The 12234-nt window shown below is 41.1% G+C and overlaps 1 protein-coding gene across 1 annotated transcript in view; it reads right to left on the minus strand.

The window, feature by feature from the left end:
- Window positions 1–12234, minus strand: part of ABCC2 (ATP binding cassette subfamily C member 2) — a 56045-nt gene that overhangs the window by 32454 nt on the left and 11357 nt on the right. Inside the window, exons 7-11 of the mRNA XM_036265468.1 lie at window positions 11976–12204; window positions 11352–11515; window positions 10392–10569; window positions 7243–7497; window positions 6104–6169 (exon numbers count right to left, since the gene is read on the minus strand). Of these exons, the coding sequence (XP_036121361.1) occupies window positions 6104–6169; window positions 7243–7497; window positions 10392–10569; window positions 11352–11515; window positions 11976–12204 (892 nt within the window). The remainder of the gene's footprint in view (window positions 1–6103; window positions 6170–7242; window positions 7498–10391; window positions 10570–11351; window positions 11516–11975; window positions 12205–12234) is intronic.

A 12234-nucleotide genomic window follows, 5' to 3' on the forward strand; every position in this document is an offset into this window, starting at 1 on the left:
CTCCTACTTTTATAGAACTAGTGTATTCATTTTAATGATAAGGAAATAGGCTGAGAGAGGCTAAGTAACTTGCCCAAAGTCACCAGCTAGCTAGAAATAGAGCTGAGACTTGACACCAGGTCTATTCATTTTGCCACACTAGCAGGAAAGCATTATCAGGGCTCTGTGTGGAGACATATCAGGGCATTAAAAGGTGCCTCCATTTCATTTTCAAGAACTTTAGGGTAATGTAAAATCCATTAATTCAAAACAACATATATATTTAAAAAGATCTTATTGATCTTTTGGATCTATTGGAGGATGAAATGCATTATTTTGAAAGCTGGTAAATAGAGAAAAGAAGAAAGCATTTATCTTTCCTATCCTGTACAGATTTTAATTTAAGGTAATTAACTAGTTGATTAAGATAATTCTTCTTGGAGATTCCAAAATAGTGGCAGAGTGAATGGAAGCTACACAGACCATCTCCCAGGACCAAACTGGAATCACAACTAAAATAAAGACAAATCGTGGGGAAAAAGCAACAGAAAAGCAGCTTGCGAGGACCATATAACCAGGGACACTGAACCAATCCTGGTAGGATTGCGGAGGCATAAGAGGAGGGCTGGGAGCCCACGACAGCAGCAGTCTTAGCTGTGAGCAGTGCCCTTGGGGTTAAAAGCCCAAGCCTGCTCCACAGCGCAGAGGGTCAGGACAGACGCTAAAGTAGCCACAGCCACTCAACTTGGGGTCTGGCACAGGGAGGGCAGACAGGACTAGAACTGTGTGGGAACACTCAGGATTTGGAGGGTGCTCAGAGCTTTTGCTGAGTTGTAGCCATGCAGGATGGCCATCTTACTGTTTCCCAGGTCTCTGGGGAGAGGCAGTGGCCCCTCCCTCGGAGATTCAACCCCACCCAGGTAGGCCATTGAAAAGCAAATTGAGGCTCATTAACAACCAGCATCTGTCCCACCCTCAGGAAATCCTCTTATGCAGAACACCTGAGGGAGTTTTTTATTCAACTGAGAACCCAAGTGTCTTCAAGTAACCAAGACTAATAGCCTACAAGCAAAAGCTAGAGGATAACTGAACCATTCCTGGGCTTGCAAATATAGCCAGGAAAGTCCACGCTCAGCCAAACCCAGTAGAGGGAGCCACAAACAGCAGACCAACACCCACAGGGAAAATTTAGCAGGCTCCAAAACCCACTGAGATAGCCAAAATGGTGAAACAAAGAAACAAATCCCAAATGAAAGAACAAGAGGCCTCTACCAAAGATGAGATAAATGAAATGCAGTTAAGCAAGTTATCAGAGCTAGAATTCAGAGCCATGATCTTGAGGAAGCTCAACAGCATGAGTAAGAACATCAACACCATGAGTAAAGACATAAACATTAAAAATCAACCAATTGGAAATTAAAAACCAAGAAGAAATGAAGAATGACATAGCAGAAATAAAGAACACATTGGAAGGACTAAACAGCAGACTAGAGGAAGCTGAGAACCGGATCAGTGACTCAGAAGACAGGGTAGAAAAAAATCAACCAATCAGAAAACTGAAAGGAAAAAACAATTAAAAACAGGAAGACAGCTTAAGAGAACTGTGGGACAACTGGAAACGTAATAATATTCACATCATAAGAGTCCCTGAAGAAGAAGAAAGAGCAAGGTTTAGAGAATATATTTGAAGAAAGAGTGACAAAAAACTTCATTTAATTTGGTGAAGGAAGAAGGCATTCAAGTTCAAGAAGCACAGCCCTGGCCAGTTTGGCTCAGAGGTTGAGCATCAGCCTGCGGACCAGAGTCCTGGGTTTGGTTCCCGCTAGGGGCACATACCACCAAAAAAAAAAAAGAAGCACAGAGAGCCCCAAGTAAGAAGAACCCAAACAGGCCCACACCAAGACACATAGTAATTAAAATGCCAAAAATTAAAGACAAAGAGAGAATCCTAAAGGCAGCAAGAGATAAGCAACAGGTTACCTACAAAGGACCCCCCATAAGGCTATCAGCTGACTTCTCAACAGAAACACTACAGGCCAGAAGGGAATGGCATGAAGTAATCAAGGTCATGAAAAACAAGGATCTGAATCCAAGATTACTCTACCCAGCAAGGCTATCATTCAAAATAGAAGGTCAAATAAAGAGCTTCCCAGGCAAAAAAAAAAAAAGGCTAAGGGGATACATTAGCACCAAACTAGCACTGCAAGAAATATTAAAAGGACTGCTGTAATTAGTAAAAGAAATAGGAAGAAAAATATAACCACACTAAACAAAAAATGGCAATAAATAAGTATATGTCAATAATCACCTTAAATGTAAATGGACTGAATGCTCTGATAAAAAGACACAGAGTAGCTGATTGGATAAGAAAACATGACTCATATATATGTTGTTTACAAGAGACCCACCTCACAACAAAAGACTCACATAAGTTGAAAGTGAAGGGATGGAAAAAAACTTTCCAAGCAAACGGAAAGCAAAAAAAAAAAAAAAAAGCTGGGGTAGCAATATTCATATCTGATAAAATAGATTTCAAAATGAAGGCCATAACTAGAGACAAAGAAGATCACTACATAATATTGAAAGGATCTATCCAACAGGAAGATATAACCTTGGTAAATGTATATGCACCCAATATAAGAGAACCAAAATATATTAAAAACCTTCTGGACGATTTCAAAGGAGAAATTGACAGCAATACAATCATAGCAGGGGGCTTCAACACCCCACTGATATCACTGGATAGATCCTCTAGACAAAAAATTAGCAAGGAAACAGAGGCTCTAAATGAAGCACTAGACCAAATGGATTTAATAGATCGCTACAGAGAATTACACCTCAAAACTACAGAATTCACATTATTCTCAAGTGCACATGGGACATTCTCAAAGGTAGACCACATGTTAGGATACAAACTAAGTCTCTACAAGTTCAAGAAGATTGAAATCATATCAAGCATCTTCTCAGATCACAATGGTATGAAACTAGAAATCATTTGCAAGAAGAATATGCAAAGACATTTGAACACATAGAGGCTAAATAGCATGTTATTAAACAATGAATGGGTTACTGAGGAGATCAAGGAAGAAATAAAAAACTTCCTGGAAACCAATGAAAATGAACACACAACAACACAAAATCTATGGGATGCAGCAAAAGCAGTTCTGAGAGGGAAGTTCATAGCACTACAGGCCTACGTCAAAAAACAAGAAAAATTTCTAATAAAATATCTCACCTCACAACTTAAAGAACTAGAAAGCAAACAAAAAGAAAACCCCAGAGCAAGTAGAAGGAAGGAAATTGTAAAGATCAGAGCAGAACTAAATGACATAGAGATCAAAAAATCAATTCAAAGGATCAATAAAACAAAAAGCTGGTTTTTCGAAAAGATAAACAAGATTAATGAACCCTTAGCTAGACTCACCAAGAAACAAAGAGAGAGGACCCCAATACACAAAATCAGAAATGAAAGAGGAGAAGTAACATCTGACACAACAGAAATACAAAGGATCGTTAACAAATACTATGAACAACTATATGGCAACAAATTTGACAATCTATGAAAACTAGACAAATTTCTAGAAACACATAGTCTCCCAAAACTGGACTGGGAAGAGATAGAAAACTTGAACAAATCAACAACAACTAAGGAAATTGAAGATGTAATCAAGACTCTCCCAGCAAACAAAAGCCCAGGCCCAGACGGCTCCACCGGGGAGTTTTACCAAACATTCAAAGAAGAACTAACACCCATTCTCCTCAAACTATTTCAAAAAATTCAAGAAGAAGGAAGACTTCCAAACTCGTTTTATGAGGCCAGCATAATTCTAATTCCAAAACCAGAAAAAGATACTACAAAGAAAGAAAACTACAGGCCAATATCTCTGATGAATATAGATGTCAAAATTCTGAACAAAATACTAGCAAATCGCACCCAGCAATACATCAAAAAAATTATTCAACATGACTAAGTGGGATTCATCCCTGGGATGCAAGGCTGGTACAATATTCTTAAATCAATAAATGTGATACACCACATAAACAAAATGAAAGATAAAAACCACATGATCATATCAATAGACGCTGAAAAGCATTCGACAAAATCCAGCACCCATTTCTGATAAAAACTCTCAGCAATGTGGGAATAGAGGGATCATATCTCGACATAATAAAGGCCATATCTGAAAGACCTACAGCCAACATCATACTTAATGGGCAAAACTAAAAGCATTTTCCTTAAGAACAGGAACAAGATAGGGAAGCCCACTTTCGCCACTCTTATTTAACATAGTACTGGAAGTCTTAGCCACAGCAATCAGACATGAAGAAAAAATAAAAGGTATCCAAATTGAAAAGGAGGAAGTGAAACTGTCATTATTCACAGATGACATGATACTATACGTAGAAAACTCCAAAGACTCCATCAAAAATTTACTAGACTTAATAAATGAATTTGGCAAAGTAGTAGGATACAAAATTAACGTCAAGAAATTGACTGCATTCTTATACACCAATGATGAACCCACAAAAAGAGAAACTAAAAAAACAGTCCCATTTACCATCATGGCAAAAAAATTAAGATACCTAGGAAGAAACTTAACCAAAGGAGTAAAGGACCTATTTGCAGAAAACTACAGGTCATTGAAAAAAGAAATAGAGGAAGATATAAAAAATAGGAACCACATACCTTGTTTATGGATTGGAAGAATTAACACCATTAAAATGTCCATATTACCCAAAGCAATCTATCGATTCAATGCAATCCCCATCAAAATACCAATGACATATTTCACAGAACTAGAACAAATACTTCAAAAATTCATATGGAACCAAAAAAGACCTCGAATAGCCACAGCCATGTGGAAAAAGAAGGACAAAGTAGGTGGGATCACAATACTGGATATCAGGTTATACTACAAAGCTACTGTAATCAAAACAGCCTGGTACTGGCATAAGAACAGGCATATAGACCAGTGGAACAGATCAGAGAACCCAGAAATTGACCCAAGACATTATGTTCAATTAATATTTGACAAAGGTGGCAAAAGCATACAATGGAGTAAAGACAGCCTCTTTAATAAATGATGTTGGAAAAATTGGACAGCTACATGCAAAAAAGTGAAACTAGACCACCAACTTACACCATACACAAGAACAAACTCAAAATGGATAAAAGACTTAAATGTGACTCGTGAATCCATAAAAATCCTACAAGAAAATGTAGGAAACAAAATTTCGGACATCATATCCAGCAGAATTTTCACTGACACATCACCTAAGGCAATAGAAACAAAGGGGAAAATGAACACATGGGACTACATCAAACTAAAAAGCTTCTGCACAGCAAAAGAAATAACCATCAAAATGGAAAGGGAACCCACTGTATGGGAAACATCATTGCCAATGATACATCAGATAAGGGGTTAATTTCCAAAATATATAGAGTGCTCATACAGCTCAAAAAAAGGAAGACAAGTAACCCAATTAAAAAATGGGCAGAGGAACTAAATAGGCACCTCTCAAAACAGGACATACAAATGGCTAAGAGACATATGAAGAGAGAGATGCATGAGGTAATTGGGGAGATTCAATAGTACCAAAAAATGATTGCTAATTTTTTTTAGGTGTAATAATGGTATTGTGGGTATGTTTAAAAACCAAATCTTTCTTTTAGAAATATATAGAAAGTATTTACTAATGAAATGACAAGATCATCTGGGATTTGCTTTAAAATAATTTAGCAGGGCATGAAGTGGGGGTGGGGGTGGGGTTATATATAGATGAAACTAGCTAGGTCATGTTGATTATCGCTAAAGTTGGTGATGTCCAGGGGGTTGAGTATATCATTCTGTCTACTTTTGTGTACATTCAACAATTTGCAAGGTAATGTAAAAACAAAACAAACCACTTAAGGTAAATAAATAGAAATCACGGTCCAAAAGAGGGCCAGAAAGGGATAGGAGAAGAAACAGCAGACTTGTGGGTAGATGAATCAGGAGTCATGTGACACACACAGGCCTAGAAGCAGAAATCCACAATCTCCACCCAGGTTTGTTAACATCAAGACCCCAGAGCTATCGTCATTGCACACAGAGGAAGGCCATCTATACTCTCAGCTTCTCACCTTGATTCCATTGAGAATCTCATTCATGATCTTCAAACGTTTATCTTTCTTCTTCATATTTTTTACCTGCCAGGAAAAAGTAAAACAAAAACAAAACACACTTCCATGTGAGAGGGTCCAGATTTGCTGCAGCGAGTAGGTCTCGGTGGCACATACGGCCATCCCCTGGTAAGAGAGTGATGTGCCCAGTGATGGGATGTGTCCCTCCCACTCTCCTCTTTGCCCACTCTGTCCCTGCCACACCTACCTTCTTTCTGATCCTTGAACATGCCAACCTCGTTTCTGCCCCCACAACCTTGGCCTGACTATGCCTCTCCCCAGGTTGTTTTTCTCAGGGCTTGCTCATTCATGGTCAAGCTTGTGTTGTTCAGAGCTCAGTTCAGATATCCTCAGGAAGGCCTTTCCTCACCCCGTAATCTAAAACAACCATCCACCCACTCACTATCACATCACCCCATTTAATTTTCTGTATAGTACTTATCATGACCTAATATTTTTCTTCTTTGCTTTTGTTTGCTTGTGGCCTGTCTTTCCACCCCAAGTAGAATGTAAGCTCCACGAGAACAAGCGCCTGTCTAACTTGCTGCTGTGTTCCCAGAAAAGCAGGATGTACGATAAATATTTTTTAAATAATTGGTAACTGAATGCAAAACGAATGAATAACTCATGTACATCACTGAGTCCATCCACCCAGCCTATGATTCCTGGCAGAGCTAAGGACTGTCCACCTAGAGATAGCAAGGTTGATTGCTAGAATTTAGGCTTAAGTTTGAGTCACTCATGTGACTGCTCTGTGTGGTTGGTTTGTATTGTTAGGATGAAGAAACAGGGCCAATAATCACGGTTCTAAAGGCCCAGTGGAGCAGGGAGGGAGAGTTCTGTTCGGGATCCCTGAACAGCTCTTCTCTCTCCAATCAGGCTCTTCCCTCTAACATGAATGAAGATAGAGTATATAAACCCTACAGGCGGTTAGAACATGAAAAAGGAAGATAGAGAAAGCCACTTTCATTAGTGATGGTGGAAAGTCTTCCATCAACTTTGCCTTGCCTCCCACTCCCACCAAGAATTAGAATAAAATGAACAAAAGACTTTAGACTTTGAAGAAGGTGTGTATATCCGTAGAGTGACTGTTTCTTTACCTGAATAGTCTTATTCTTGGTGGCAATTATCCCATTAACTGGGATTAGGAGCAACATCACCCCAACACCAGCTATGACTGAGGGTCCTAACTCTACCCACAGGAAGTAGATGGATAAGATAATTTGCAGAACATTTGACCACAGCAGGTGGATGAAGTTGGTTACGTCCATGAGCTTCTGGGCATCCACAGACATCAGGTTCACTGTTTCTCCAACGGTGTACTGCTTCCTTGCCCGGTTGGATAGGCTCAGTGCCTAAAGATAAAGATAGAGATTGGGACCCGTGAACAAGGCCAAGGATACTGGGAAGTAAAAGGGGAAACTCAGGAGGTGAGAACACAGCAGAAGGATGGGCTCCACATGGACACAACTTTTTCAAGGGGCTGTGCCTTCTTGCCTCCAAATTTTATACAGTGTTCTCTCAATTCTATCCTGCTATTCTCACCTTCTCCAACCCCCCCCCCACTTCTTTGCTCAGAAAATTCCTATTTATCCTTTAGTGTCAGTTTAGAAAGGACATGTTCTGAGACTTCCCTGACTTTTATGCCTGGGTTCGATACCCCTCCCATGTACTCCCATAACATCCTGTGCTTACCTCTGCCATCACATTCATCACACTGAGCTATAATTGTTTTGTTTTCTATTTCCCCACCAGATGTAAGCTCTGTGAGGACAAGGACACCCTCTGTCCATTTCACTACTGTTTCACATGGTGCAGAGTAGTGAACCGAATACTGAAAGATGGATCAAACGGAGGGATGAAGAGAGGAAGCATGTATTGATTCTGGCCTTGTAGACTTTTGATGTGACAATGTTATTTGGAGCCATACTCTAATGAGGAGGTTGCAACCATTCCCAAAAAGGGCAGAGATCTTAGAATGGAGAGGAAAGCTGCAGGGTTCACACATTTGAAGCAAACTGACTTGTTTATTGTCAAAAATGTGTAGGCAATGTCTAGACACCTGACTCTTATAGTATGGGCACCCTGTTCTCATGTGAAAGAGATCAGAAGGCTGATACCAACAGGTCTATCCCTTACAACAACGCCTGGCACAAACACACTCCAGCTAAGGAACTAGGGTTGGAGGTGGCGTTACTGGAAGAAGGAGAGCCTTCTCCTAATTTCCACAAAGACAGTGTATGGTCTACAAGTGGCCCTAGATAGTCATCCCAATGCTTCTCCTATAAGTTTTATGGTCATCTTAATCTACCAATACATTCTTCTTTGGGATATACCAGGATTCTTGATTGTACAGTAAAAAGGAAAATTTTCTAAAATGTTAGGTTACCAAAGTTCTAGAGAAATAAGTCTACCTCTATGCCTCCCCTTTGGTATGGAAAAGGGGGGAAAAAAGTAACATCTAATTACCCTTTAAGGTAATCACTTTTCTTTTCTCAGTAACTCTCAATGAAGTGAAAAAGTCATTGATTTAGTCCCAATAGCCTTTGTCTGGGGGCTGGTCTCGGCTATGTGATTGTAGGCATTGAATAGACCTAAGCCTTACTTCTCTGTAAAATAAGAACAATGCAATTATCTCACAGAGCTATGGATTGATAATCGATGTGAAAAATGTTTCTTAACATTTCATAAACAAAGCATTGTTTAAACATAGGAAATTAGTCCATTTTAAATTCTATTCTATTAGCAATATTTATTTGTCTCCTTAAGAGCTCTATTTTACAAATTCCTTATGGATTGTAACAGGTGCAAAACCTGGAATATATTAAGAATCAAAATAGTGAGAACAAATCATCACAACTGTTAAGGTGTACATGAGTAGAAATGGCTGAGGCAGCCTAATTAGTGACCTAAAATCCTGCAAACCAGAAATCCAGTATCTCCAGAAGGAATAAGGGGATTAGGACATTAATTTGGGAGAAGGCAAATGCCAGGGTGAGGGTTTCTGGGAGTTCCAAGGACTTGATCAGACTTCTGACCTAAAGAAATCTGAATTACCTGTCTGGGTCTCTTGACAAGTCAACATCTACTGAGGGAAGACAAAGACACGTGCTGTTGTAAGAGAGGAAAGCAAAGGAGAAACCCAGGACCACAACAGAGAGATCACTGTGATGGAATTGTCTAGTGGTGGAAGAAAAGACAACTGTTTGATGTTCTGACCTATAAAAATTCTTGTCTCCTCATGTATGAATTTTCTCTTCAGGCTTATAGTCACTGATCATAACTATTATATTTCCATTTCTTTTTATTTATTTCTTCCTTATTAAGATATAACTGACTGTATTTTCATTTAAGGGAAAAAATGAGACTTCACTTTGGTATCTAGAATATAAGAAAAATACAGTTGTCCTGAGAAAGTTTTTTTTTTTTTTTTTTTTTTATCCTCACCCGAGGATATTTTTCCATTTTTTGTACAGATAGAGTGGGAGGGAGAGAGAGGAAGGGAGAGAGAGTGAGAAACATCGACATGAAGGGACACATCGAGTGGCTGCCACCCGCACGACCAACCAGGGCCGGGGACAAACTGCAACCGAAGTACGTGCCCTTAGCGGGAACCGAACCCGGGTCTCTCCGGACCGCAGGCCGACGCTCTAACCGCTGAGCCAAACTGGCCAGGGCATGTCCTGAGAAAGTTAAACATTAAAAGCAACACATCAGAGGGAAGATAAGCAAAATCATCATTAAAAAAAAATTATTTTTCTTTATTTAAAAAAAATTTTTTATCATCACTTGAGGACTTTTTTTTTTTTTTTTCATTTATCTTCAGATGGAGTGGGAGAGAGAGAGGGGGGAAGAAAGAGAGAGAAACATCAACATGAGAGAGACACATCGACTGGTTGCCACCCACATGACCCCAACTGGGGCCAGGGACAAACTACAACCGAGGTATGTGCCCTTAGCGGGAACCTCTCTGGTCCACAGGTCAACGCTCTAACTGCTGCGCTAAACCAGCCAGGGCTCTTTATTTATTTTTAGAGAGAGAAGAAGGGAGAGGAAGAGAGAGTGAGAGAGGGGAACATCATGTGAGAGAGACACATTGATTGGTTGCCTCCTGCACGACCCTGACTAGAGCTGGGATTGAACCTGCAACCCAGGTACGTGCCCTTGACTGGAATAGAACCTGCCACCCTTCCTTCCGGGGGCGGATATTCCACCCGCTGAGCCAAGCCAGCCATGGAAGCCCACTTACCTTTTTATATACAGAAGCCATAATGGTTGTCCGTACTTTTATGCCCAGCGTGAAGCACAGTTGAAAGTAAGACTGAAGGCAGAAGGACTGGATGAGGGCCACAGTGAAGAAGAGGATTGAAAGGAGATACCCAATCCACACATAGGGGTCATCCTCGTTTGCGAAGGAGATCAGCAACCTGCCAAAGCAAAACCGAGTCAGTGGTGGGCACCCGGCACCCGAGGTGTCCACGCTCCTTGTGCACAGCCAGCCACCCTACCCGCCCTGTAGGTTACGGAAGTGCCCAGAATTTTCCACTGCTGTTGGAGGACTGAGTGCCACAGCTGTGCCGGTGCTCTTGTGTGGTTCGAAGGCAGCAGGAAGAGCTTCGGGTTGGTGAGCCAGGGCTGTTTGGCGGGACTATGAATGACCACAGAGCTACCGCTATCTCCCTGTCCCCCTGTCTCCCTCCAGCCCCTGGTGAAACAGGCTGTGTGGGGCAAGTCCATTCATCCCTGGAGCCTGAAAGGAATTAGGACATGTATCCAGAATGATTTAGAAGGGCTTCTGGAGGATAGTTTATTCCATAGATCCAGGCAGACTGTTAGGTCTTGTCATGATTAACCCGAACCTCCCCTTGAAGACAGAGGCTGTGGAGCCATGAGGTTACAGACAAGAGGTACAAGGCCCTCCTGGGGTATGCTGCCCCCCTCTTGGACTTGGCTGGGCCCACAGCAGTTTCATTTAACAGGAAAGAGTCCCTAACAAGGATCTGGCTTCCTGTGGGGTAGGGGCTGAGGGAAAATGTGGAAAAGAGGCAGGGCCAAAGGATTCATCACCTTAGCTTTTGAAAGCTGCCTTGCGCTTTTCACAAGCACAGCACTGTAAGGTGGAGGAAACCGTGAGCATCTTAAAAACTGAGAGTTTAATGATCAGCTCCTGCCTGCAGACACAAGGCTGGACCGCGCGGCCCAGACTCACTTCAGCAGCTGGGGGTTCAGGAACAGCAGCCCGTCGTGCACCAGCTTCAGCAGGAACGATTTCAGGATTATGATGTAGAAAGTTTTGAAGAGGGTCTTGATCAACCAGGACTTAGGAAAGTCTTCTGTGGTCCCAGACTTCTTTTTTTTCTTTTTAGCTTCTTCCTAGGTACAACACCAAACAACAGTGTTCACAGAGCTGCGGTGTATATGACTGTCCCACACTGGCAGCTCGTTTTAAGCCCGAGCCCTGTTGCCTTCTTTGTGTAGGTTTGGTGACACCCAGTGGCCCTCAATAAACATTTCAAGTAAAAAAAGTAAGTGAATTAACTGCGAATGCTAAATTCCACCAAGGTACAAATTCTAGTAATGCTAAGGTATTTTATTTTATCTTTCTATTTTAAAAAACATTTTATTAAAAGAAAATTTCAAATATACCCAACAGTACACTATACCCCTATGTATCCATCACCAAGGTATTATTAGTATTATGAATATGAATAATAATACAAAATACACTGCAAAGTATAAAGTGATATAAAAAAATGTGAGGAAAGCTTCACCATCCATGTCTTCTTGCCTGAGACATGCAGCACATTTGTACAGACCCTCATGGGAAAGTTACCAGGACTAGGACATCCTGGCTTTGACTCTGGTTCTTGTTCAGATCATGCAGCCTGGTTCTGGAGTGCCGGGCGTTCTGCTGCCGTCTCTGGAGTGCCCGCCTGGCCTTCAGCAGCTCCCCTGCCATGTGCGTTTCAAATCTGCTGACTAGTATCTTGCTTTTACTCTGTTCATCAACATCCCAGATATCTTCCAGTGTCAGAGGTTGCTTGTAGCCTTTCAGAACAATGCTAGAATAAGAGCGACCCAGAGGCTGAGAC

Source organism: Molossus molossus, unplaced genomic scaffold (genome assembly GCF_014108415.1).
Source record: "Molossus molossus isolate mMolMol1 unplaced genomic scaffold, mMolMol1.p scaffold_m16_p_17, whole genome shotgun sequence".
Lineage (NCBI taxonomy): Eukaryota > Metazoa > Chordata > Mammalia > Chiroptera > Molossidae > Molossus > Molossus molossus.